The following is a 27,150-nucleotide window of genomic DNA, read 5'->3' as shown; positions in this document are numbered from 1 at the left end:
TCCTTTGCCACTTTCTTGCTTATTTTCGTTTGGGTTCTTCTTGATTGGCCTTATATCCACATTCTTGACTCCAAAACACTCCATAGTCTCTTCCTAACTTGGATTAGTCCCTGCAAAGCAAAAGAACACCAATTAGAGTATTTTGTTATCATTTAGCCTTTAAAACAACAATAAAGTATGGTACATTTAGAGTGTAAATAGCGTCTATATAGCCTACTATCAGCTATAAATTGTTATTTATTTGTGACATCCATGCTTAGCATAACGCTTTCTTATATTATTTGACCCTAGTAAGTATCAAGTCGACCTCTCGTCTCTACTTCTTCGAGATTAGAGGGGATACTTATTGGGTACATATTGTTTATGTACTCATACTACACTTCTGTACTTAATTGTACAAGATCTGAGGTAGGTGCATCTGGCTACCAGTCTGGTGCGCATTCTTGATCGTATTTCGAGATTCCACGGTGAGCTGCTCCCTTCCTATGTCGTTCATCAGCATGCTGGAGTCTCTCTTTGCTTTTGGTTGTGTATTCTATTTCAAATAGTAGGATAGATTTATTCTTTTGTATATTCTACTAGATGCCCATATACTTGTGACACCAGGTCTTGGCACATACATTGGTAGACTATTCTTTTGGGGTTGTATAATTATTACTATACGTTGCTAATTATTACTTGTTTTAAATTCAAATTAAGAAATTGTTGTAATAGTTTTAGTAAAATAAAACTATAACCTATTAATATTTTCGCGTCAGCTTACCAGACAATGGTGTTGGGTGCCTTCATGACCTATAATGAAATTGGGTGGTAACAATATGGTATCAGAGCACTAGGTTCACGTAGGTCTCACAAGTCATGGGCAAACCTAATAGAGTCTTGTGGATCAGTACAAAGACGTCTGTATTTATCTTCGAGAGGCTATAGGGTGTTAGAAAACTACTCTTTATTCATTTCCTATCGTGCAGTGGTTGGTATACAAAGTTTCCCTCTTTTATTCTCTCACAAATGGTGAGGACACGCACGCCAGATGCTCCAGACCTAGGAGGAGCTGCTCCCCCCATTACTAGAGGCTGAGATAGAGGTCGGGGGAGGACACCGGCCCGAGGTAGGGGACGAGGGCATCCCAGAGCTGTTCCAGTAGTACCACCGGCAAATCTTGTGGGAGATCCTATATTGAGGAGCAGGGCGAGTTACCCGCAGCCGAGCCTACCCCGACGGACTTTATGACATCACCGGGCTTCCAGGAGGTCATGGGCCGTATGATGCGGTTCATGGACACTATGACTCAGATTGGTTTATTTCCAGCGGATCCAGCTACATCATAGGCAGGAGGGGGAGCACAGACCCCTACTGTTAAGGCTCCTGGTCACGCAGCTACAGTGTATCAGACTCTGGGTGCACTACCCACGGATGGGGCTCAGCCAGTTGCTACAGTGGTGCCCAAGCCCAGACCAGCTGCGATGGTGACCCACAGAAGTTATTTGATAGATGGACTAGACTTCACCCTCCTATCTTCGGGGGTGAGCGAAATGAGGATGTCCAGGATTTCATTGATAGGTGCAGGAACAGACTGCACAACATGAGGATATTGGAGTCTCATGGGGTTGACTTCACCACTTTCCAGCTGGAGGGCATGGCCTGCAGATGGTAGCAGTTTTATATTCTTGGCAGGCCAGCAGGTTCTCCTCCTATCACTTGGGGTCAGTTCACACAGTTATTCTTGGACATGTATATTCCACCCTCTGAGAGGGAAGAGCTGCGGTATCAGTTTGAGCAGCTTGAGAAGAGTCAGATGTTCGTGACCGACTATGAGGCAAAGACTTATGAATTATCCTGCCATGCATTGATGATACTTCCTACGGACGCAGAGAAGGTGCGGAGGTTCGTTGTAGGGTTGCATTCTGACATTAGGGCTAACATGGCCCGAGATGTGGAGATAGGGACTCCTTATCAGCTAGTGGTGGAGATTGCACTGAGGATTAAGGGCTACCATCTGAGAGGTAGGGAGCAGATGCAGTAGGATAAGAGGGCTAGATTCTCCGGGGAGTTCAGAGGTGCCCCAACTAGGGGCAGATGTCAGTTTGGGAGGGGTCAGCCTAGCAGGCCCCCATATTCAGCACCACCACCTCCTTGAGGTGCTCCAATGCGCCCCTATTTTAGCGCCATACTAGATAGTTCTTACCGCCTGCCAACTATTCAGGGTTCCTTCAGTGGGTATTCAGGTCCCCATGGTTCTTCTGGTTCTTATTTCAGTGTTGTGCCGGAAAGTTCATACCATCCACCGGCTATTCAGTCTTTTTCCAGTGGGTCTATAGGCCATTAGGGTCAGCCATCAGGGTAGCAGGTCGCTGCACTGTGCGATTGTTTTGAGTACGGAGACCTTGGTCATATAAGGAGATACTGCCTCAAGCTTCGGGGCAAGGCAGTACAATAGGGTCAGCAACCCATGATTTTAGCATCAATTGCCCGGCCTTCTAGAGGCGGGGGACAGACTGGTAGAGGTCGTCCTAGAAGTGGAGGCCAGATAGGGAGAGGTCAGCCAGCTACTGCTCAAACTAGTAGAGGCCAGCCAGTCGGCGCCCTAGCCAGATCTATGCCATTGCGGCCAGACCAGATGTATTGGACTTAGATGCTATTATCACATGTATTTTCTTCGTCTGCGGTAGGGATTCTTTAGTGCTATTTTATCCAGGGTCTACCTATTCATATGTGTCATCTCTGTTTGCTCATTTCCAGGATATTCCTCATGAGCCTTTAGGCACTCCTGTTCATATGTCCACTTTTGTGGGCGATTATGTGGTTGTGGATCGGATCTACCGGTCCTGTGTGGTCACATTGTGCGGCTTCAAGACTAGAGCAGATCTTATGTTGCTTGACATGACCGATTTTGAGGTTATCCTGGGCATGGATTGGTTATCTCCATATCACACTGTCCTAGATTGCCATGCCAAGACTGTTACATTAGCAATGCCAGAGTTGCCAAGGTTGGAGTGGAAGGGTTCCTCAGTTAATACATCTAGTCGGGTTGTCTCCTTTCTAAAGGCTAGACATATGGTCGGGAACGGTTTTTTGGCTTATCTAGCTTATGTTAGGGACACCACCACAGATCCTCCGACGATTGATTCAGTTCCAGTAGTCCAGGAGTTCTCCGATGTGTTTCCTTCTAACCTTCCTGGCATGCCACCGAATTTTGATATTGATTTCTGTATTGATTTGCCTCCAGGTACCCAGCATATATCTATTCCATCGTACCGTATGGCTCCAAAAGAGTTGAAGGAGTTGAAAGAGCAGCTTGAGGAGTTGTTAGCAAAGGGGTTTGTTAGACCAAATGTGTCACCTTAGGGTGCACCAGTGTTGTTCGTAAAAAAGAAGGATGGGACCATGCAGATGTGCATTGATTATCGCCAGTTGAACAAGGCTACCATCAAGAACAGGTACCCGTTGCCGTGCATTGATGATTTGTTCGACTAATTGCAGGGTGCTAGGGTGCTCTCTAAGATTCATTTGAGGTCAGGGTACCATCAGTTAAAGATTCGGGACTCGGATGTTCCGAAGACTGCATTTCGGACTAGATATGGTCATTATGAGTTTCTGGTGATGTCCTTTGGCTTGACTAATGCCCCAGTAGTGTTTATGGACTTGATGAATAGGGTGTTCAGCCCTTATATTGATTCCTTTGTCATCGTCTTCATTGATGACATGTTGATATACTAACATAGCCTGGGGGAGCATGAGCAGCATTTAAGAGTAGTGCTTCAGACCTTGCGAGAGCGGAAGCTATATGCTAAGTTCTCCAAGTGTGAGTTTTAGCTAGAGTCAGTGGCATTCTTGGGGCATATTGTATCAGGAGAGGGTATTAAGGTGGATCCCAAGAAGATTGAGGTAGTTCAGAGTTGGCCACGTCCTACTTCAGTGACCGAGATCAGGAGTTTCCTAGAGTTAGCAGGTTATTACAGACAATTTGTGCAGGGGTTTTCATCTATTGTATCACCTCTGACTAGATTGACCCAAAATGGTGCTCCTTTCCGTTGGTCCGATGATTGTGAGGCGAGCTTTCAAAAGCTCAAGACAGCTTTGACTACAGCAGCAGTTCTTGTGTTGCCTTCTGGTTCAGGGATGTACACGGTATATTGTGATGCTTCACACGTTGGATTGGGTTGTGTATTGATACAGGAGGGGCGGGTTATTGCATATGCTTCGCGTCAGTTGAAGATTCATGAGAAGAATTATCTTGTGCATAATTTAGAGTTGGCCGCGATTGTTCATGCTCTTAAAATATGGAGGCATTATCTGTATGGGGTGTCATGTGAGGTTTATACTGATCATCGCAGCTTGCAGGATTTGTTCAAGCAGAGGGATCTCAATTTGAGGCAGCGTAGATGGCTTGATTTACTAAAGGATTATGATATCACCATTCTTTATCATCGGGATAAGGCAAATGTGGTCGCAGATGCCTTAAGCAGGAAAGCGGAGAGTATGGGTAGCTTGGCATTCATTCAAGTAGAGGAGAGGCGACTAGCCTTGGACATTCAGTCCTTGGCTAATAGACTTGTGAGGTTAGCTATTTTAGAGCCCAGTCGAGTCCTTACATGTGTTATTGCCCAGACTTCATTATTGGGGCAGATCAATGCCCGACAGTTCAATGATCCACATTTGGTGGTTCTTAGAGAGACAGTGCTACAAGGTAGTGCCAAGGAGGTTTCTATTGGCGAGGATGGTGTTCTACGACTCAAGGGTCGCCTATGTGTTCCTAATGTTGATGGTCTGAGGGAGAGGATCCTAGATGAGGCACACAGTTCGCGGTATTCCATTCATCTGGGTGCTAAGAATATGTATCGTGACTTGAGACAACACTATTGGTGGTGGAGGATGAAGAAAGACATAGTGGAGTATGTGGCTAGGTGTTTGAATTGCCAGCAGGTTAAGTATGAACACCAGAGACCAGGTGTCCTACTTCAGCAGATGCCTATACTTGAGTAGAAGTGGGAGCGCATTACTATGGACTTCGTAGTTGGGTTTCCCCAGACCTTGCGGAAGTTTGATACAGTGTGGGTCATTGTTGACAGTTTGACCAAGTCGTCCCACTTTATTCCAGTGGCGACAACTTATACTTCAAAGAGGTATGCTCAGATTTACATTCGAGAGATAGTTTGGTTGCACGGTGTGCCTGTTTCCATCATATCAAATAGAGGCCCTCAGTTCACTTCCCATTTCTGGAGAGTCGTATAGAGTGAGTTGGGGACCCATGTGGAGCTTAGCACAGCATTCCATCCTCAGACCGACAGACAATCGGAGCGGACAATTCAGATTTTGGAAAACATGCTTAGATCATGTGTGATTGACTTTGGAGGGCAGTGGGATCAGTTCTTGCCCTTGGCGAAGTTTGCTTACAACAACAGCTATCAGTCCAGCATCGAGATGGCTCCATTTAAGGCTTTATATGGTCGGTGATGTCGTTCTCCTATCGGGTGGTTTGATCCTGGTGAGGCTAAATTGTATGGTACAAACTTGGTGAAAGATGCCTTGGAAAAGGTAAAGTTGATTTAGGAAAGGCTTTGCACAGCTCAGTCCAGATAGAAGAGTTACACAGATCAGAAGGCGTTTGATGTATCATTCATGGTTGGCGAGAAGGTTCTCTTGAAAGTCTCGCCAATGAAGGATGTTATGAGATTCAGGAAGAAGGGAAAGTTAAGCCCAAGATTTATTGGCCCATTTGAGGTGTTGAGGCGAGTTGGGGAGGTTGCTTACGAGCTTACTTTACCTCCTAGAATGTTAGGAGTTCATCCGATTTTTCACGTGTCCATGCTTCGGAGGTATCACGCCGACTTGTCCCATGTGTTAGACTTCAGTACTATTCAGTTGGATGAGAGTTTGGGTTATAAGGAGGAGCCAGTTGCCATTATTGAAAGGCAGGATCGCCAGTTGAGATCCAAGAAGATTTCTACAGTGAAGGTTCAATGGAGGGGCCAACCAGTTGAAGAGGGGACCTGGGAGTCCTAAGAGGACATGTGGAGCAGATATCCATATTTATTTAGCACTTCAGGTATGAATATAAATTCGTTTGAGGACGAACGTTTGTTTAAGAGGTGGAGAATGTAACAACCCGGCTGGTCATTTTGCTTTTTAGAACCCTGTTCCCCTAGATAAAACTTCTCGTACTTGCTTTTACTGATTTATGACTTACGGGAATAGTTGGTTCGGGATTTGGAAGAGTTTGGGTTGAAATCGGAACACTTGGTTCCTTAAGGTTGACTTAAAAGGCCATGTTTGACTTCGGTTAACATTTTGAGTAAATGACCTCGGAATCCGGACTGGAAGGTTCCAATAGGTTCTTATGATGATTTCGAATTTGGGCATATGTCCGGATCGGGTTTTGGATGACCCGGGAGCGTTTTGGTGCCTAATAGTGAAAGTTGAAGTTCTTAAATATTTGGTTTGGAGCGGGTTTTTGTGTTATCGAGGTCCGAACGGAATTCCGAGACTGTTAATAGTTCCATAGTGTCATTTAAGACTTGCACACAAAATATGGTGTCAATCTGAGTAGTATAAGTACGTTTTGGCGCGTTAGAAGTAATTTGAAGAACTTGAAATTCATAAGTTTGATTCAGTTGGTGTTAGGGGTGATTCTTAGATTTAGCATTGTTTCGGGCGTTCAGAGGGTTCCAATGAGTCCGTTTTATGATTTCAAACGTGTCGATATGTTCGGGCGGGCCATGAGGGGACCTGAGCGTCAATCGAACGTGGCTCGAGTGAAGTTGGAAAAATTGGAAAGGAGCTGAAGCTCTAGCTATTTGTAATAACCGCACTTGCGGTTGGTGAGCTGCAGGTGCGAGACTGTAGGTACGGTCAACACATCGCAGAAGCGGCCAAGGGAAGGAGCCCAAGAACCGCAAATGCGGCTCCTTCTCTGCAGATGCGGCTACGCAGAAGTGGCTCAAATACCGCAGAAGCGGTCCCAGTCCGCCTGGACCCAACTCCGTAGATGCAGACCCCCTCTCGTAGAAGCGAGACAGCAGATGCGGTCCCCTGATCGCAGGTGCGGATATCGCTGAAGGCAGTGCCTTCATTTAATACTGGAATATGTCATTTTTTGACACATTTCCACCATTGTTTAGAAGATTTGGGAGCTTTCAAAGAGAGAAATTCCATCGAGCATCTTGATGTAAGTTCATCCTACTTATTTCTAGTTTAATACTTGAGCCTTGGGTAGATTAACATAAAAAGATTAAGGAAAAATCATGGGATTAGAGCAAAACCTAGGGTTTTGATAAAAGTTAGATTTAACCACGAAATCTGTTATGGAATGAAGTAGAAATCATATATTATTGATCCTTAGATTATAATGAACAACTTTCTTCATAATATTTTGGAATCCGAGCATGTGGGTCGGGGGTCGAATTTTAGGAAACTTGTGTTTAAGGTTGGAAAATTACTTTAGTAATTAAAATGTGAACTCTTGAGCTTGTATTGACTAGTTCCTACCTCGTTTAAATAGTTTTGGATCGTTCAGCTCCAAATTGAGGGTTTGAGCATGTTCTTGGTATTGGAAGTACGCTTTGGAGCAAGGTAAGTCTCCTTTCTAAACTTGTAAGAGGGAATTGTCCCCATAGGTGAAATAATTGAATAATTTTCCACTACATGCGGGGGCTACATACGCACTAGGTGATGAGAGTCCGTGTGTAGCTACTATTATGTTAATTGTTCGGGTAGTTTAGGACCCGTATCATGTCATATTTGTTAATGCTTATATCCTTTCATGTGAATGAGATCCCTTAGGATATACTAGCCTTTAAAATAACAATAAAGTATGGTACATTTAGAGTGTAAATAGCGTCTATATAGCCTACTATCAGCTATAAACTGTTATTTATTTGTGACATCCATGCTTAGCGTAACACTTTCTTGTATTATTTGACCCTAGTAAGTATCAAGTTGACCTCTCGTCTCTACTTTTTCGAGATTAGACGGGATAGTTATTGGGTATATATTGTTTATGTACTCATACTATGCTTCTGTACTTAATTGTACAGGATCTAAGGCAGGTACATCTGGCTACCGGTCTGGTGCGCATTCTTGATCGTAGTCCGAGATTCCACGGTGAGATGCTCCCTTCCTATGTCGTTCAATAGCATGATGAAGTCTCTCTTTGTTTTTGGCTGTCTATTTTATTTCAGACAGTAGGATAGATTTATTCTTTTGTATATTCTACTAGATGCCCATATACTTGTGACACCATGTCTTGGCACATACATTGGTAGACTATTCTTTTGGGGTTGTATAATTATTATTATACGGTTCTAATTATTACTTGTTTGAAATTCAAATTAAGAAATTGTTGTAACAGTTTTAGTAAAGTAAAACTAGAACCTATTAATATTTCCGCGTTGGCTTGCCTGACAATGGTGTTGGGTGCCTTCATAATGAAATTGGGTCGTGAAAAACCAAGTGGTGGTGGCGCTCATGCCCAAGTGTACAACCATAAATTACATGTATAACTTCACGCTGAAGAAACTGATTACTGCCACAATCATGCCGAGTCAACCATTACTAACCGACCCAGCTTCTTCCAATTTATTCTTGACTTGCCTTAGAAATAATATTAGCTCCATTCAAAATATAACGAACCCAATCCGCACTCATCCCGAGTGATCCGAGTCACGAGGCCATTTCCTCTTAATACCCATGAACCATCTCATACCCCCCTCAAGCACGCAATAACATTTCTAACTGGTACACTCATTCTGAAAGACCTTCCGTGAATCCGAAGCTATTTCTTCTATCCCTCTGATACTGCACTGCATATCCAATGATAACATAGAACATTCCAAGTCCCTAGGCACTGCACCTAAATTCTTGAACCCATTAGGACCACTGTTGAGAGTCGTCGACTATGACTTGGTCTCGAATATAAGCCAAACTCTAGGCATTGCTAGCAAGTGAACACCCTATCAAAGAAGCACCCGACTGAATTCGTTTCCCTTGTACATTATGCCCACCAGAAGCAGAAACTGGTCTTCCCAAAAACACATGAATCGATAGGGCCAAATATAGCACACATGCCTCAAGTCACATGCCCGAACTGCCACTGATGTTTTCTCTCCTTAGCCATAATAACCCACCAATACACCGATAACCAAAAACCGCATAAGCAGGCAACCACGTGACCCATTCATAGATGGTGAGGCACCCTCACTCAGCTTGAAGCTACAAGTACATAACCTTGGAACCCACCAAGATTCTTCCTCCTCAATTACCATGGCCTCGCACAGCTAACCAGCCAAATTTCTCGAAAGCTTTTGTTACACCTTTTATGAATATTCTGAAGCATTAACCACAATTGCAAATTCGACCTTTTGTCGAGTAGTAAGTAGAATTCTTCGTAGAAACCTCATCAACTTCACACCATTGCTAACCTGCTCACAGGAGATAGCCCACTTGTGAAAATTCCATGCCGACATCTTCCAACGACGCTGGACTAGGTACAATTACTACAAAATCAGTAAACCCTCTGAAGCCCATGCTCACTTGCCAGCTAAACAATTATGTTTATTCCCCATTGATATCAACTGAAAAATCCAACAACACATTCCAAACTCGTAGTCATGTTGCATCCAATTGAAATCCGTGGTCCTAGTCATTGTCCATCACGATTCCCAAATTTCTCTAAACTTCCCTCAAAGCATGTGGCTATCCTACCACAAAACCCATATGATACTCTGCTACTCTCCCACTTTGGTTAAACCCTTTCCTTTAAGCAACTATTCGACTTTTACTTTTCATACCGGACCTACTAGTAATTCAACCACCGCGAGACTCCTTCCACCATGTCCTTCCTCATCCTTCGCTTCCCAAATATTGCCTCAAAGCAAAATCCATCTCTGTGGCACCTGATCTGATAAATTACTACCAACGCTAAACCTCTTAGAAGCTTATCTTTCTCGAGCCATCAACATTAGAAACACCGATTCGATCTCGAAACCTCTACACACCGCTATCTCTAACAACTGCTTCTCAGGCACCATTTCACAGCACTCTTCCCCATAGGAAAATCAAAGAAGACCATAACATCAACGAACATTAATGTGTTCAAACAAGGACTACGGCACCATATCACCAATGAAAATTCCACCACACCCGAAATACCAAGTCTCGATACTCCATCAGCTCAAGCCTGAACAACTATAGTTTAATTGCCTTTCCCCTGCTGGAATTAAATGCTCAACCTCTAAATCATGCGCTGAGAAATCCGCCTTTCAAGCCATTTACTGCCACGACCCATAAATAAGCACCCTACAATTACACCAACATTGTGCAATAGCAACTCAGGAATCATCATACCAATTAGTGCCCAATCTCAAAACCATAGGCAATACTTATACTGAGCTAAAGTGATAGAACATCCATTCCGCAATCCGACAACATTAGCCCAATCAAATACGCAGGGAGAAATATCTTGCACCACATTTGCAGTACCATTACAATCCCTCAATTCCCAATTGATAGCAAGTGCTTCATGTCGCATAAAATAGAATAGGAAAAAAATAAAGGCATAAGCCTCAAAAGAATAAAATCATATGATGAGGAATCAAGAAGGGAAATGCTCCTAACAGCCCTGTAGTCTCTTGAAGATAAGTACAAACGTCTCCATACCGATCCACAAGACTCTACTAGACTTGATCATGACTCGTGAGACATAAGTGAACCTAATGCTATGATACCAAGCTGTCACGACCCAAAATCCACAATAGGTTGTGATGGCGCCTAACGCAACCGTCAGGTAAGCCAACTTTGATTTATCAGTGTAATTACTCATTTTATTACTTTGAAATCACAATTTCCATTAATTAGATAGTACCAAATAGAATTTTGTGAAATAATAAAAATTCCATGAACCATCATGCTAAACCTCTAGTAAAAACTCCCAAAATCCGGTATCACATGTGCATGAGCGTTTTTTCTAAGGAATACAATAAATATACATCATCCATCTCGAATGTAATAAGGCAGAATAAAAACAAACAATACAATGGAGACTCGGTGCAATGCGGTGCGTAGCCTGGAGTGTAACTCACATAAAGTCTCCTCAACCAGTGCGCCTACACGCCAAGATGATCATCAAATGATCTGTCAGATCCTGCACATTTAGTGTAGAAGTGCAACATGAGTACGTAAATCAACGTGTACCCAACAAGTATCTAGCCTAACCCCGGAGAAGTAGTGACGAGGGGGTCGACATCGACTCTTACTAAAGTTTCAATATAGAAATATAATAAAAAATAAGTAGATATGAAGCATACGACAGAGATAAGGTAAATCTGTAAGTTACATAATCTTCTAATTATTTTCTTTAGAGCATAAATTTATCGATCATGTATCATGCCTTAATATCTCAGAAATATGCCTAGTGTCAATACCAATTAAGTAAGAAATACCATAAAAAGTCGGGAATTAGTAGAAGGTTTATCTCGTGAATATTCAGATTACAAGCGATATTGCGCACGATTCTACCGAGGTCGTTCGGCCCGATCCAGAATAATATGTACACTTCCGAGGGTCGAGCGGCACGAACCATAGATGCATCTATATATTGCTGAGGTCTTCTGCCCGCTCCACAAGAAAGGAAGGAAATTTCCGAATCACAAGATACGTATTTACAATACGGTACATGAACACAATAAATAGTACACCCCTTTGCATTTATAGAATATCTTGGCTACAAATCAATGTGATAAAGCTTGGCATGATACTTTTATTTCTAAATCAATTTTAATTATATTTTCAATTAATTAAGCCAATAGAATAAGTTCAAGTAATTCAAATATTACATGATAAAATCTTAAATCTATCCGGATTCCAAAAATATTCGAAGTTAAACATTACCCATAACATCACGAACTCAAATATATAGTTTATTCTTAATTCCATGCCCAACTTCGTGGTCAAAATTCAAAAATACTAATTTTTCGATTTTTCTTCAAAATTCAAAATTTTTACAAATTTTCATGTCTAAATACATATATAACCCTTGTATTTAACGCACAACTAGTAGAAATCAGTTACCTCATGATTGACGATCAAAATGGTGCTCCAAAATTGCTCCTAGGTCGGCTCCCATGGAGGAAATGAGATAAAATGGTCAAACTCCCGATTTTTAAAAGAACACTGCCCAGTCTGACCTTCTTCGCGAATGCAGCAAGTCTCTTGCGTTCACGAAGCAATACTAGCTCCAGCTCAAAATCTCCCTTTCGCGAATGCAAGTCACTGCTTGCGAACGTGATTCTTTACCAGGCAAAGCTTCGCGAACGCGCTGCACCCTTCGCGAACGCGAATGCTAAAATTCTCATAGGCCCAGTTTCTCTTTCGCGAATTCTATGCCCCAATCGCGAACGCGTAGCTCAAAAGTCAACAGCCAATAGATCCTTCTTCGCGAACATGGGAATCCCTTGGCGTTTGCGAAGAACAAAACCAGACACCAGACATCAGCCACCACAACACAGCCAAACTTGGTCCGAAACTATCCCGAAACACACCCGAGGCCCTCGGGACCCCGTCCAATAACACCAACCAGTTCTATTACATAACGCGGACCAGCTTGAGGCCTAAAAGCACATCAAATAACATCTGAATCATGAATCGCACTCCAATTCGAGCTTAATGAACTTTAGAACTTCAAACTTCTACATTCGATGCCGAAACCTATCAAATCAATTACGATTGACCTCAAATTTTACATACAAGTCATAATTGATATTACAGGCCCACTCCCACTTCCAGAATTGGAATATGACCTCGATATCAGATGGTCCTCTCCCGGTCAAACTTCAGAAAACCTTCAACTTCCAACTTTCGCCAAACAACCATGAACTGATTTACGGACCTCCAAATCCACATCAGCACGCGCTTCTAAGACCATAATTACATACGCGGCTATTCTCAGGCTTAAATCCCAAATGGACATTGATAATATTAAAATACACTTCAACCTAAATTCATGAAATTCTTCCAAAATGCCAACATTCGACAATAAGCATCGTAACGCTCCTTGGTCATCCAAAACCCGATCCATACATACGCCCAAGTCCACAATCATCATACGAACCTATTGGAACCATCAAATCCTAATTTCGAGGTCGTTTACTCAAAAGTCAAAATAGTCAACTCTTCCAACTTAAAGCTTCCGAAATGAGAATTTTCCATCTGAATCAACTCCAAACTTCCCGAAATTCAATTCCGACCACATGTGCAAGTCATAATACCTGAAGTGAAGCTACTCAAGACCTCAAACCGCTGAATGACGCACTAGAGCTCAAAACGACCGGCCGGGTCGTTACAATATTCTTCGAAATTATATGTATTTATGGAATTAATTTGAAAAAAAAAAATATAAATATACAAGAAAAAACAATTTTTATCAAAAACATTCCTCTAGTGGATTCCCTGGGACCATTTATAGTCAATGAAATATAGAATTGTGATCAATCAAATATTGTATAGTTTCAATATCTCATTTTAACTTGTCCGTTGACACAACTCCAACTCGAAAAGGTAAAAACAATAAGAAGTTAGAAGTCGGACAATGTAATTTAAGTTGTTTTCAAGAATTATTGTACTTGAATTCTATACCGTGCATGTGCATTTTGTCTCGCCCTAAATTAAATGCTCTCTTAGTTGTGTTGCGCCCCGATCCGAGTCCCCATGTCCGCTTTTCTCCGCCCACAACCCAATAAGTTAGGAAATCCAGCACAAACTTAAGGTCATCCTTTCATTCTGGTGCTGAGCCCGGGCCTGGCTGGGAAGCAGAGTTATGAAATGGCCCTTCTTCATTAGTTGTTAGGAACATAAGGCAATTGTTGAACTCTCAAAACAAATTTCTATCTATATAGAATAAGAGAAACAAAAGCAATATATTAAGACAAGTGGCATAACCACAAAAGGTCAAGTGGCATTGTTAAGACAAAATAAACTACCTTTCTAATATTTTTTTGAATTTTAAATTTTAAATTAATTGGTTACTCTATTGAATTAATAACTACAGATATCCTATAATTATCTATAAAAAATAAAAATATAAAAATAAACTACTCATTCAAATTGGGGAATAGTTTCAAGTTGGAGATTTAAAATTATTTAAAAATAAAAAATCAAAAAATAAAGAACTACCAATTCAAATTGGGGAATAATTTCTTCCTAATATAGTAGGGTGTGTGTATGGGGGTGTGGGTGTGTGTTTATGTGCGTAGTGTGTGTGTTTATGTGTAGTAGCATAACCATAAAACGACAAGTGTAGATTTATAGGACAAAGCTCCAACAAAGTTAAAGTTTTAAAATTATTTTAACATAAAAAATAAAATTAAAACAAAAAAAAATCCAATTCAAATTGGGGAGTAGTTTCAAGTTGGAGCTTTAAAATTATTTTAAAATATAAAAATATCAATTCAAATTTGGGAGTATATTTAAAGAGAGAAAAATAGAGATAGTGTGAGGCTAATCATATTATGAATTAACTTGAGAAATAGAATAAACTATTAAAATAATACTCAAAAATATTCTTGATGATTTTAAATAATAAAATAATTCTGAGTAATTGATAACAGTATAAGATTTATTACATACATTAAAAGATCTGTGTTTAACCTTTGAGCTAATTCAACACCATCTATTTAGAAAAATAATACAATAATATTCTTATTATAGATAAACATAATGAAAAATATCAAAATATTGTAGAACAAAAATTAATGTATAGAATATATATTGTGAGTCTGTCCTCACTTTAAATTTATTTGATAAAATTAATTAAATAAATAATACTCGAATTTACTAATAAATTCAAAATCGAAATAATTATTAGAAAGTCATACATGAAAAAGTCAAGTAAAATTTCAAGAGTACTACAAAATTATATTTACTTTATTATATTAAACTGCTAATTTATTAATAATTTATATGACAATTCAATAATATTAAGTAATAGATAATAAAATTAGATAAGCGAGGAACCAAAAAAGAAGAAACAAATTATAAATTTGTGGAAAAATAAAAAAAATATAAAACTTATAATTAGAATTATGATGAGAAAAGTCGTATATATACACATAACTAAAATCATAATATAAAATATTTATAAAGGAAGAATACTAAAAAATATTACAAGCGATAGCATAAAAATATATATACTAATTAAATTTCTCATGTAGGAAATTTTAGTCAAGAAATAGAACTCATAATTTTATAGTAAAAACTATAAAAATACTATTAGGATATTATACATACGATAAGCATATTATATATATATATATATATATATATATATATAGGTATTAATAGTTATTTAAATCTTGATAGATTTTTTATAAAAATAATAAAAGCTTTAACTCTTTATATTTTTGATGAATTCAAAACTATAATTTACTACAAATAAATCTTATATTTTTTACATTTTCAGTAAAATACAAAATGAGAAAACTAATAAAACATTAAAATAGAAAAGAATATACGAAAATAGGAGAATAAAGATAATTTTATGATATTTATATTTGGATAAATTAAAAATAAAAGATAAATAAATAAATAACACTCATAAAATTATCAATAAATTTAGAAAAATGAAGAATTTTGAACAGTATACTAAGTTTAAAAAGAAAAATATTTTCAAAGTATGAATATATATATATATATATATATGTAATGACCCGATTGGTCGTTTTGAGCTCTAGCGCGTCGTTCAACGGTTTGAAGCCCTGAGTAGCTTCACTTCAGGTATTATGACTTGTGTGCATGGTCGGAATTGAGTTCTGGGAAGTTCAGAGTTGATTTGGAGAGAGAATTCTCATTTCAGAAGCTTTAAGTAGAAAAAATTGACTAAGATTGGATTTTTTGAGTAAACGACCTCGGAATTGGGATTCAAAGATTCCAGCAGGTTCGTATGATAATTTCGGACTTGGGCGTATCGAGTTTTGGAAGACCCAGGGACGTTTCGGCGCCTATAGTGGAAGTTAACATTTTTTCATAAGTTTGGGTTGAAGTGCATTTTAATGTTATCGATGTTTGCTTGGGATTTCGAGTCTAGGAATAGCTTTGTATGGTGATTCTGGTGTTGGGAGCACGATCGGAAGTGAATTCGGAAGTCCGAGGGTCATTTTGGAGTCATTTGATTAAAGATAAAATTTGAAGGTTTTTAAGGAGTTTGACCAGAAGTGGACTTTTTGATATCGGGGTCGGAATCCAATTCCGAAAATTGGAGTAGATCTGTAACGTCGAATGCGACTTGTATGCAAAATTTGAGGTCATTCGGACGTGATTTAATAGGTTTGAACATCGAATGTAGAAGTTTGAAATTCTAAAGTTCATTAAGCTTGAATTGGAATGTGATTCATATTTTAGTGTTGTTTAATGTAATTTGAGGCATCGACTAAGTTTGTGTCATGTTATGTGACTTATTAGTATACTTGGTTGGGATCCCATGGGTCTCGGATGAGTTCTGGAGGAGTTTTTGGAAGAGTTTGGCGTTTTGAGCAAAAGCATGTAATGATCCAAAGGTCCATTTTTAGTTTTAGAGATCGAAACTTGATTTCGAGACTTCCGGGATTTTGATATTGAATTATAGGAGTTATCTGAAAAGTTTGGTCTAATTTCATCAAGTCGCGATTGAGTTTTTAGCGCAAAATATGAGTTAATTGTGTAACGAGCGAAATTGGTATTGCATTGAGTAAATGAGATCCAAATTGAGTTTCGATTAAAGGAATAGGTTTGTATTATTATTTAGGAACAAGAATCGTCGAATTCCGAGTTCGTATGATGGAGTTAGAGCATTTTTAGAGAAATTAAAAGCTGCTAAAATTTCTGGGCAACTGCTGGGTTTTTCGCAGGTGCGTGAACAGTATCGTACCTGCATGAACAGTAACCGCATGTGCGTGAACAGTAAACACAGGTGCGAAAATCCTGGACAGTGTATAAATCGAGAAGTCCGAGATATTTACTCATTTTTGGAGCTATGGAGCTCGGATTAAAGCGATGTTTTAGGCGATTTTCACCATATGGATTGGGGTAAGTGTTATATATCCAAAAGTGATTATATTTAATGATTCCATGGTTATTTTCATCATGTATTAGTGAATTAAATGGAAGAAATTGGAGAAAATTGTAAACGTTTCAAAAACGAAAATTCTAGATTTGGAGGTCGATTCATTATCGGAATTTGATAAAATTGGTATGGTTGAACTCGTATCGGAATAGGTTATCAGATTTTATAAATATTTTTGAAATCCGGGCACGTGGGCCCGAGGGCGATTTTATCAACTCTTCGAGCGGAGTTAGGAATTTATCTAAATTGAACTGTTGTGAGTATTAGAGCCTATATTTATGGATTTTCTCATTTCTTGGCTAGTTTTGGAGCGTTGTGCATCGATTTGAGTCGTCGGAAGGGCTTGGAAGCCGGTTATAGAACCTCGGAGCGAGGTGAGTCTCCTTTCTAACCTTGTAAGAGGGAATTATCCCCATAGGTGAATTAATTGGATTTGTGCTATTATTTGTGGGGCTACGTACGCGCGAGGTGACGAGAACTCGTGCATAGCTACTATTATGTTTAAATCCGGTAGTCTAGGACCCAAAAGCATGCTATACTTGGAATATTTGTAATCTTATTGACAATTGAATTGCTTAAATCCTATCGAATTGGTAAATGAATTTCTAAAAGGATTAAACTTTATTTTATAAAATTGTTAAAAGAAAATTCGCTTTTCTTTGGATAATTGTTCTCTGATGACTTCTTGATTGACTGTCTGTATGTGTTTAATTTCTGAACGAGCCGAATGCCTCGGTAGATTAAATAGATGCTTTTATGGTTCGCGCCATTCGACCCTCTGGCAGTGCACAGTTTAAATATTGCTGGATCAGGCCGTACGACTTCGGCATGATATGTGCATGCTTGTATTGCTTGCTTGAGAATTTTAAATGTTGATAATTGCCCCTTCCTGGACAGAGATAAATTGATAAAGGTAATGAAAAGTAAACCTTTGGAAATCCTTTATTATTAGAGAAGTTGTTTACCTGCTTTCCGGCTTTATGAGTAAAATTTTGCTTTATGAAATCCATGAATTCCTCACATTTTTTCTATATTATCATTGGACCATTAGTAAGTGTCGAAGTCGACCTCTTGTCTCTACTTCTTCGAGATTAGACGGGATACTCATTGGGTACACATTGTTTTCGTACTCTTTTTTTTTATTAAACTTTGTAATACAATTCTGCATCCAAGAATGTGCATGTGAAAGGCTTTTACAGCATCCAATGCAACGTTCCTTCCATTAAAAAAACCCGGTTGTTTGTAGCAATTCCATATATTTTTCGACACTTGTTTTCTCTTTTGTTTCAAAAACGCATGTTGTACTTTGTTTCCATATCGAGTTCCCTCCATCCTCCATAGTAGACTCACATGCTCTCCTCGAGTTACTTTCAGCAAATAGTCTTGGCGTGCAAATCCATTTGGAACTATCGTGCCTCCATGTTCGATCACGTCCCAGCTGCCACATCCGTTCGTCAAAATTCTGTCGCACATGCTAGTCGCATACCAGTGCACAGCATTAAGCGTGCACGACATCTGCTTTGTGCACGACATCTGCACGTGATGGAGCCGACATCTGCTTCGTCTTTGTACAGGACATCTATGAAGCCGAGGAGTCAAGACAGCTTTGTGGTGGAAAGCACGTGAGCTCCACCTACAGCTGCACCATAAAGAAATATATCCCATAGTAGCATCATCCTAGAGTATTGCATGCTTTTATGTATCCTAGATAACTTTCCATGTGTATTACCCTTTTCCATGTGATCCCTTTGCTCAACAGCATGTGTTGTCTGCCATGCCTTCCACATTAAACCATGTGTGCACATTAAAATGTTTTTATAAGTCAGAAAATGCCACAATGCACAGTTAGATGTAATTCGATCCTTTGCATTTTCGAAAAAGTGTTCTTGTCTGAAAGCATATGTATCTTGTGTTTCCAACTCGCATGTTTTATATTTCTTTCAGTCCTTTGCTCAGATCCTTTTTATGCCGTTGCACACTCCAATTGGCTTCTGATAATGTTCTCTTCTTAACAAAATACATGCTCAGCTTATTTCTCATGCTATTGCAATACTTCCCTTTGATGTGAGATATGTTGTGAAAGTGCGTAAACCCATCTTTAGTGTCCTCCCAGTGGATTGAAAGCATTGCATTCCTACCACCATTTCATATTCTACTATAAGATTAGGCGTTAGCTTCGATGAAATCCCTGCAAAAAAGTGAACAAAGTTATTCGAAAAATTGCTATCCAAACTCTCCTCCAGAATGATTTGAGCGTGATAACAAAAAGAATCCGTTTTTCCTCCTAATTCCTTGCAACTTTCACTCTTATGTAAGGACATTTCATCTTATCTTCGTTAATAATCCTCCTTCCTTTTGAGTCCAGATCCCAGAAACCATGGCACTCAGTATTTCCTTCATCGAGGGCGTAATTGGCAATATGGTCTGCTAATGTATTCCCTTCTCTGAAAATGTGTGTGACCTTGATGTTACTTTGTTCCTTAAATCTTAAAATCTCCTCTACATGTTCAGTAATATACCATGGAGGCTTCCATGATTCCTCTATAATGTTCTTTAATAGCATAGAATCTATCTGCAGCCATATTCTGCCAAAATTAAAAAATTTGCACATCTTCAATGCCTCCACAATAGCTACCGCGTCTGATTCATTGTTGGTTCCTTCAGAAAGCTCTCTTCCTTCTGCATATATCAAATCACCTGCCTCATCCCTTATGCAGAAACCAATTGAACTCCTCCCTGGATTCCCTCTACATGTTCCATCTGTATTCACTTTGATCCATCTTCTTGAAGGAAATTCCCATAACACTTTATCATATTTCAGTCGAGGTGTGTATTGCTCCATCATTGTCAGTAAGTCCAGCCACTTGTGAGGCACATGTAGTCCTGGCTTTTTCAGTTGGACCAGCGCTTGCAAAGTAGATGACACCAGGTAAATAACTCTTCTCACTGACACTGCATCTCCATATTTCAAACTGTTTCTTCTCTTCCAAAGTTCTCATACAATGCATGCAGGTAAAGCTTGTAAAACTTGCTTCAATCTAGGTACTACTGGTGTTGTCCAACACTTTGTAATTGCTTGATGTAATGACAACCTATCTAATGCAATTCCTGCTCTCCTCAGGAAGTAACTCCAAACACTTCCAGCTGCATTTGACGTGAAAAACAAATGTACTAAAGACTCCTCCTTAGGTTCAGCACAGCACCAACATTTAGATGGCATGGAGTATCCTATTCTACGCAAAAAATCATCAAGTGGCAGTTTTGCTTTCCACACCTTCCACAAGAAGAATGATATCTTGAAAGGTAAACCTTTTACCCATATCATCTTGTAAGCTAATTTTGGGTTGACTCTTCTTCTCAGGTAATCCCATGCAGATTTTACTGGAAAATGTCCCTTTGTTTCAAGCATCCAGAACGGAGTATCTAACTGTGAACTATCATTTGATGGTCTAATATTGTGGTTTGCCAAATCTTCAGGTAGGCTCTCAAAAATTCTATCCACATTCCACATACCATTTTCAACCAGATCGTTGACATTATGAATATCCTCATCGATACCAAAATCTGCAGGCACTTGAAAATATAAGGCTCTCATCTCAGTCCAACTATCGAACCAGAATTGAGCTGATCCCATTCTCAGTTTCCAGTAGATTTGATGCTCAATCAAATCCCTACATTCTAGCATTTTTCTCCACACTCGTGATCCACGTTTCCAAGGTACAATTACTGCATTTAGTTTCTTGCAGTACTTTTGACAAATAAATGCACTCCATAAAGTGGGCTTAGTCCTGAAATTCCACCACAATTTGCAGAAAAGTGCCTTCGATACGTCATGCAGTGATCTGAAGCCTATGCCTCCCTCATCAAAAGGCATACACAGGTTAGTCCAAGACGCCCAGTGTCTAGTGCTGCCTCCGATATTGCTGCTCCAGAAAAACTTTGCAAAAATACTATGTAATTTGTTGATCACATAATTTGGAGGATTGACTGCTGACAACATATGAATTGGGATACTCTGCAGGACATTTGCGATTAAAACAGCTCTGCCTCCTACAGACAGAAGTTTGCCTTTCCATGACTGAAGTTTGTCCATAACCTTGGTGATTAATCCCTGGTAATAGTCTCCCCTTCTTCTTGCATAAAAAATAAGACAGCCAAGATAGGTCATAGGGAAACCCTGTCTTCATATACTTGTAATCCTTTCCATCTTGTTAATCACCTCATTATCCGTTAAATGATGCATGTATGTGGCTGACTTTGTTTTGTTCACCCGTTGACCAGATGATGATTCATAAGCTTGCAGAACCTCCATGACAAGTCTCAACGACGTTTCATCAGATGAGCAAAAAATGATTGTATCATCAGCGTATAATAGATGATTTATTTTTGGGCTCCATTTTGGCATTCCAAATCCACATAAATACAGGTTAGTGTGTAGTGAATTCAAACCCCGAGAAAGTGCTTCTGCTGCTAGAATAAATAGAGTTGGTGACAAAGGGTCACCCTGTTTAACTCCCCTCGATGATTTGAAAAAACCATTAGGCTGACCATTTATAAGCATAGAGTACCAATTATTCCCAATCAAATCAAAGATCAAGCCAATAAAAGCTTCAGGAAATCCCATTTTCCTTAGTATTTTGGTCAGGAATAGCCATGATAGCCTGTCGTAAGCTTTTTCTATATCAAGCTTAATCACAACGTTAGGACCTGCTTTTGTTCTCAACCTGATATCCGTAATGATTTCTTGAGTTAACAGTACGTTCTCAACTATGCTCCTGCCCTTCACAAAACCTGCCTGTTCCTCTGAGATTATGTTTGGTAGTAATTCAACCAACCTCTCATGAATAACCCTAGAGAAAATCTTGTTAACAAAGTTACTAAGAGTGATTGGTCTCATGTCTGCAAAGGTTATAACTTCTTTTTTCTTTGGTAATAAAACTAGGTTTGTGTGTGTAACACTCTTTGGCAGTGGATGACCGCAAAAGAAAGCCTTGACCATTTGGACAACATCTTCTTCAATAATTTCCCAGCATGTTTGGTAAAATGCTCCAGTGAAACCATCCGGTCCACCGGCTGAGTCCCCATTCAACCCCATAACTGCTCTCTTCAATTCTTCATTGGAAGGCAATGCCATCAATCTTTCATGCTGATCATTATCTACCATTGAAGGTACATGATTTAGAATATTGAAATCATTTGGGACTGCACTCTCAGCAAATTGATCCTTCTAGAAACTTATTGCTTCTTCTGCTATTAAGTGATCTTCTTCAATCCAGTTACCAAGGCTATTCTGGATCCTTGATAATTTCAGTCTCTTCCTTCTCCCATTAACTTGAGCATGGAAGAATTTAGTGATTCTATCGCCATCTTTGAACCATAACATGCCAGCTTTTTGTCTCCAAAATTCTTCCTCTAATGCAAGATATTTCATTATTTCAACTTGTACCTGTTGTAATCTTTGTCTATTCATCTGTGTAGGATTGACTTCAAAATGTCTTTCATGAACCAGGACTACCTCCTCAAGGCTTGCAATCTTCTGGAATATATCCCCATATGTAGCTCTGCTCCAGGTAGATAGTGTTTTCTTAAGCTTCTTTAACTTGAAGTTAAAAATGCAGAAAGGGTTAGCACTAAAATCAGCATTCCAATTCTCCTTAACTAAATCTTTGAAGGTTTCATGCTTAGTCCAGAAGTTAAGAAATCTGAATGACTTCTTAATTGGAGGAGTTTCTATATCACATTTCAGCAGTACCGGGCAATGATTAGACCCAATTTTGGACAGGTGAGTTACCTCCAATCCAGAAAAATTCTGTTGCAATTCATGATTGCCCAAACATCTGTCCAATCTTTTAAAAATACAGTCCTCCTCTGATCTTCAATTCCACCATGTAAATATGCTTCCTTTAAATCCCAAGTCTGTCAAGTTGCAGGTGTTGATGTAGTGTCTAAAGTCATCTACTTCAATGAGAGAAACTGGTAAGCCTCCAAATTTTTCTTCCTCATCCCATATCACATTAAAGTCGCCTCCAACTAGCCATGGTGCTGTCATATCTGATGTCATTGCATACAAAGAATCCCATAGTTCAATTCTTTCAATGCGATTACATTTGGCATAAACTAGAGTAAGGATGAGCTCAACATGTGTTTCAGTGTGCGTTAATCTCAAAGTCAGTTGTTGAGTCATGTTATAGAGAATAGTAACCTCAAATATTTTATCAATAAAAGCCCAAATCTTGTTTGATACATTCACCACAGCCTGTGCCAACCCAATTCTTGCTCTATACCTCTCCATTTTGTGAGACTGTTGCATAGGCTCAAGGATTCCTATGAACTCAAAGTGATGTTTTCTGTGCATTGTAACCAGCCTTTCAAATGCTTGCATTGTATTTACTGACCTGACATTCCATATAATTGCATCCATTAAATGATTTTTGTTTTGGACAGTGTTCTCCTTGTTTGTACTCCACCGGCTGGGACAGTGGATGTCTGTTTTGACTATTTGTTTTTTCCCTTTGTTGCAGATTTTACTCTATCAATAAGCCTTGGCGACAGATCACTCTGCTTGGCAACATTAATGAAATTTTGTGAAGTAGATTCCTCATCCATGTCTCTACCTTTAAGTTATGCGTGACCAAATTGGTTATGTGCTTCTATTGCTTCTTTTGATGCCACAAAATCGTATGCCTGATTGGTAAATTCAGCATCATTTTCCTGATTGATAAGTTCAGCATCTTTTTCTTCAAGTTCATTTGTCAACAGCTGTGTATTGTTCGATGGAACAACACTTCCTGCTACATCCTTCCATGTGCTCAATTGTATAACACTTCTTGCATGGACTTGCACTGTCTTCTCTTGGTTCTTGTCTGAATTTTTCTGTTGGTTATTGTCTTTATTTTCAGCTTCCTTCAAGACATTACAAAAATCATTATGTGATGTCCCTCCTGGATCTATAATATTGATGTTCCCCTCTTTTGTCTTTTCTTCTGCTACATTTATGCATTCACTTAATGTATGAATATTGATTGCATTGGCATTACAAATTAAACTTTGATTCTCATCTTCCACTTCATTTCCTCCAAATTCTTTTTCACTATGCATTGTATCTGGAATTTGCCCATCTGTTAAGATTTCCTCTGTTTGGTTGATCCATAATCTCCCTCCTGCCCATTTATTATTTTCGTTGGTCCTGAATTTCTCAAAATCTGTATCTTCAATTAATTCATTCTCTTTAATGTTTGCTAAATGTTGTTCAAATTTGGTGTCCTGTGAAGGAAAGTCTTGACATGAGGTAATGTCCTGAACTACATTATTTTTGAATGCTTCTTGCACCCATTGGGCAGTTGAGTAATTGCCAAAATGCTACTCATTCCCTAAATCTTGTTGTACACAATCTGCTGTTGATTCCCTATTTGTTGCATGATTTCTTATTGTTGTAGGATTGAAAGTAGGTGCTGCATGGTTCAGTTTCTTTGGTTCTGACATAGATATTGGTCTCCTAGATGAACTAGGTGAATTTACCTTTTGTACCATTTATCTAGTGGAAAAATCAAATTGCATCTCTTCTGACTCCTTCTCCGCAACTGTATGATTTTTTCGGAGAACACTGTCAATGAATTGATTTGTACAAAGTTCTTCCCTGTTTTCCACTTCTAAACATGCAAAACTGTTTGTTGTCTGAATTTGTTGTGTAGTTCCTTTTTGATTGTTTATAGGTACGATTTCTTGTCCAGTATTTGCTAAAACTGCTGCATGTTTCTCTTTTGCTTGCACTCTCCTATCTTTGACCTCCTTCCATTGAGCAACTTGATTTCCAACAACTCTCCCACTTTTAAGTACCATTATTGGAGCATTGTTTGTTTTGTTGTCCTTGTTGGGCTGCACTACAGCATCAATTGAAGCCTTCTTCTCATAATTTCTGCTGGCCATTAGTTCAGGATGAATTTTCCAGCATTTGAACACATCATGGCCCTGAAGCTTACATTCTTTACAATACTTGGGCAGATAGTCATATTTAATAGTCACCCACTCAGTTCTAATATCTCCAGTAGGCTCGTTAACAATGTCTAATCGAACCTTCTTAGACATATCTTTTAGCAGGTCCACCAAAACTTTCACTCGAGCACAACTAGGTCTTGTTTTCTTTACAGTAGCCAAGTCCAACTGGAGGGGTATCCCGACTGCAGAAGCTAGTGCAAACAAGCATTCTCTTACGAAATAAGTAGGCAGTAGATTAGGGAATGAGATCCACGCCATTACCTTAGGAGTCTCTTCATCAACTTTGAATTTAGCATCATAAATCAAGGTTCTTAATTGATATTCATTTCCAAGCTTATCCATTACAAAATACATACCTTTTGATGAGAAGTCTACATAATCTTGCCATAATAAAAAACGAATCAAAATGTGCCTATCACGTAGATATCCAATGTTGCATTCAGCTTTGATACCACACTGTAAAGGAACAATGCAACGTATTTCATTGATATCCGGCCATCCGTAAGAAAATTTGCAAACAACAGCCTATTGAAAACCTTCCATTAAATTCATGCGTTCAACTTCTACTTCAGAAAATCGTACAGTTGGTTGTCCTTGAAATATATGGGCTTGTCTTGGAGGAATTGGCTCAACTACTGCTGCATGTTCTTGCATTGTCGAAGTGTTGTTCGTAACTTTTACAGCATTTGCATAGTCCATAGGTTTTGTGCCATTAGAAAGCTTGGTGATGTTAGAGGGTGGTTGTGGAGGTGGCCCCACGTGAGTGGGTGGCTGGCCACTGGCCATGGCAGCACTGTATGATAGTTTACCCTAAAACAACCCAGAACACTAAGGACGATTCTTCAAAATCTGGATACTTCACGTAAAAGTTGTAAAACACTGAAGAGACTTGCTGCTATATTAATAGTAGCCAAATCAAGATCGAATATCTGCCAGATTCACCAAGAGAGATGTGTTGCTACAGTAGTAAAACTAAACTTAAGATCTGTAACTTCTTGAAAAAGAAATCAGTGAAAAAACAAGGGTAGGTTGTTTGTGATGAGAATGGTGTTCTTTTAAGACCAATTTTGTAGTGATCCCTCGTCGGATGAAAGAGTTATGGCTGATGAATAGTAGCTTAGTGTCATAGCGGCATGGTTGATACAGTGACTTAGGTGAATTGTATTTATCGAGACGACATGCAGCCAGCAGAGTCCCCTTTAGAGTATTTTACTGTGTTTTCCATTTCTAACCACTTGTATTCCAGACAGTTACTATATTTTATTGCATTCTCTAGTAAATGCTCATGCACTTGTGACACCGGGTTCTAGGATGATTATGGAGCATCTTGTATTAACTTCTTAACATTTATATTTAATTTGAAATGATTATCTTTTACTAGTAAAATTGAAGGAAAATCGTAGTTTTCAAAAATTATTAAAACGAGAATTTAATTGAGTATTTTGGTTGGCTTGCCTGACAGAGTTGTCCGGCGCCATCACGACCCTTAGTGGATTTTGGGTCGTGACAATATCTATATTATATTAAAAGAGAAGCAATATCAAAATATTGAGCCAATTGATAAGTTAATGCAAAGTCACATTAGTAAATGTATAGTACTAAGTACTTGATAAATTAATAATAAAAATAAATAAGGAACAAATAATTTATTTGATTACTATATGATGTGTATCCTTTGATTTTGTATAGATTTTGTTTTATTTCTGCATACTATATTAAATTGTAAAATACAATTAATATTTATTAAAATAATATAATATATTATATCATAATTTATAAGATTAATATTCTATCAAATTATCCGCACATCACATGGGTTCTAACACTAGTTGAAAGAATAAAAAAAGGAATGTTCTTCTCTAATGGAAAAACTGTAAGAAATAAAACTATAACCTTGCTTTGCGAAATTCCCTTAGTCCAAATTTTGCAAATAGCCATTATATTGATATACTATTAAACGTGTCCTTCATATCATGCTTGTATATGGTAGAAATCGGGGCTGCCTGATTTCATGAGCTCGAGGGTCACTTCGAGAGCGAGACCTAAATACACTAGAAGCTAGCCCGATA

General features: G+C 38.9%; 2 protein-coding genes across 2 annotated transcripts; one reads left to right on the top strand and one right to left on the bottom strand.

Annotated features, from left to right (window-relative positions):
* Positions 1-1,729: 1,729 nt before the first annotated feature.
* Positions 1,730-6,003, top strand: LOC138880831 (uncharacterized). The gene is made up of 6 exons (XM_070161010.1): positions 1,730-2,003; positions 2,696-3,333; positions 3,973-4,128; positions 4,627-4,805; positions 5,070-5,123; positions 5,679-6,003. The coding sequence occupies exons 1-6, from the start codon at positions 1,730-1,732 to the stop codon at positions 6,001-6,003; spliced, it is 1,626 nt and encodes a 541-aa protein (XP_070017111.1).
* A 16,310-nt stretch (positions 6,004-22,313) lies between these two features.
* Positions 22,314-23,507, bottom strand: LOC138880830 (uncharacterized). Its single transcript, XM_070161009.1, has 2 exons — positions 23,046-23,507; positions 22,314-22,895 (listed from the first exon to the last, which is right to left on the bottom strand). Exons 1-2 carry the CDS (start codon positions 23,505-23,507, stop codon positions 22,314-22,316), a joined length of 1,044 nt encoding a protein of 347 aa, XP_070017110.1.
* Between the last annotated feature and the right edge of the window lie 3,643 nt (positions 23,508-27,150).

This window comes from Nicotiana sylvestris, chromosome 11 (assembly GCF_000393655.2).
Source record: "Nicotiana sylvestris chromosome 11, ASM39365v2, whole genome shotgun sequence".
Taxonomy (NCBI): Eukaryota; Viridiplantae; Streptophyta; class Magnoliopsida; order Solanales; family Solanaceae; genus Nicotiana; species Nicotiana sylvestris.
This window is presented reverse-complemented; position numbering and strand designations above follow the sequence as displayed.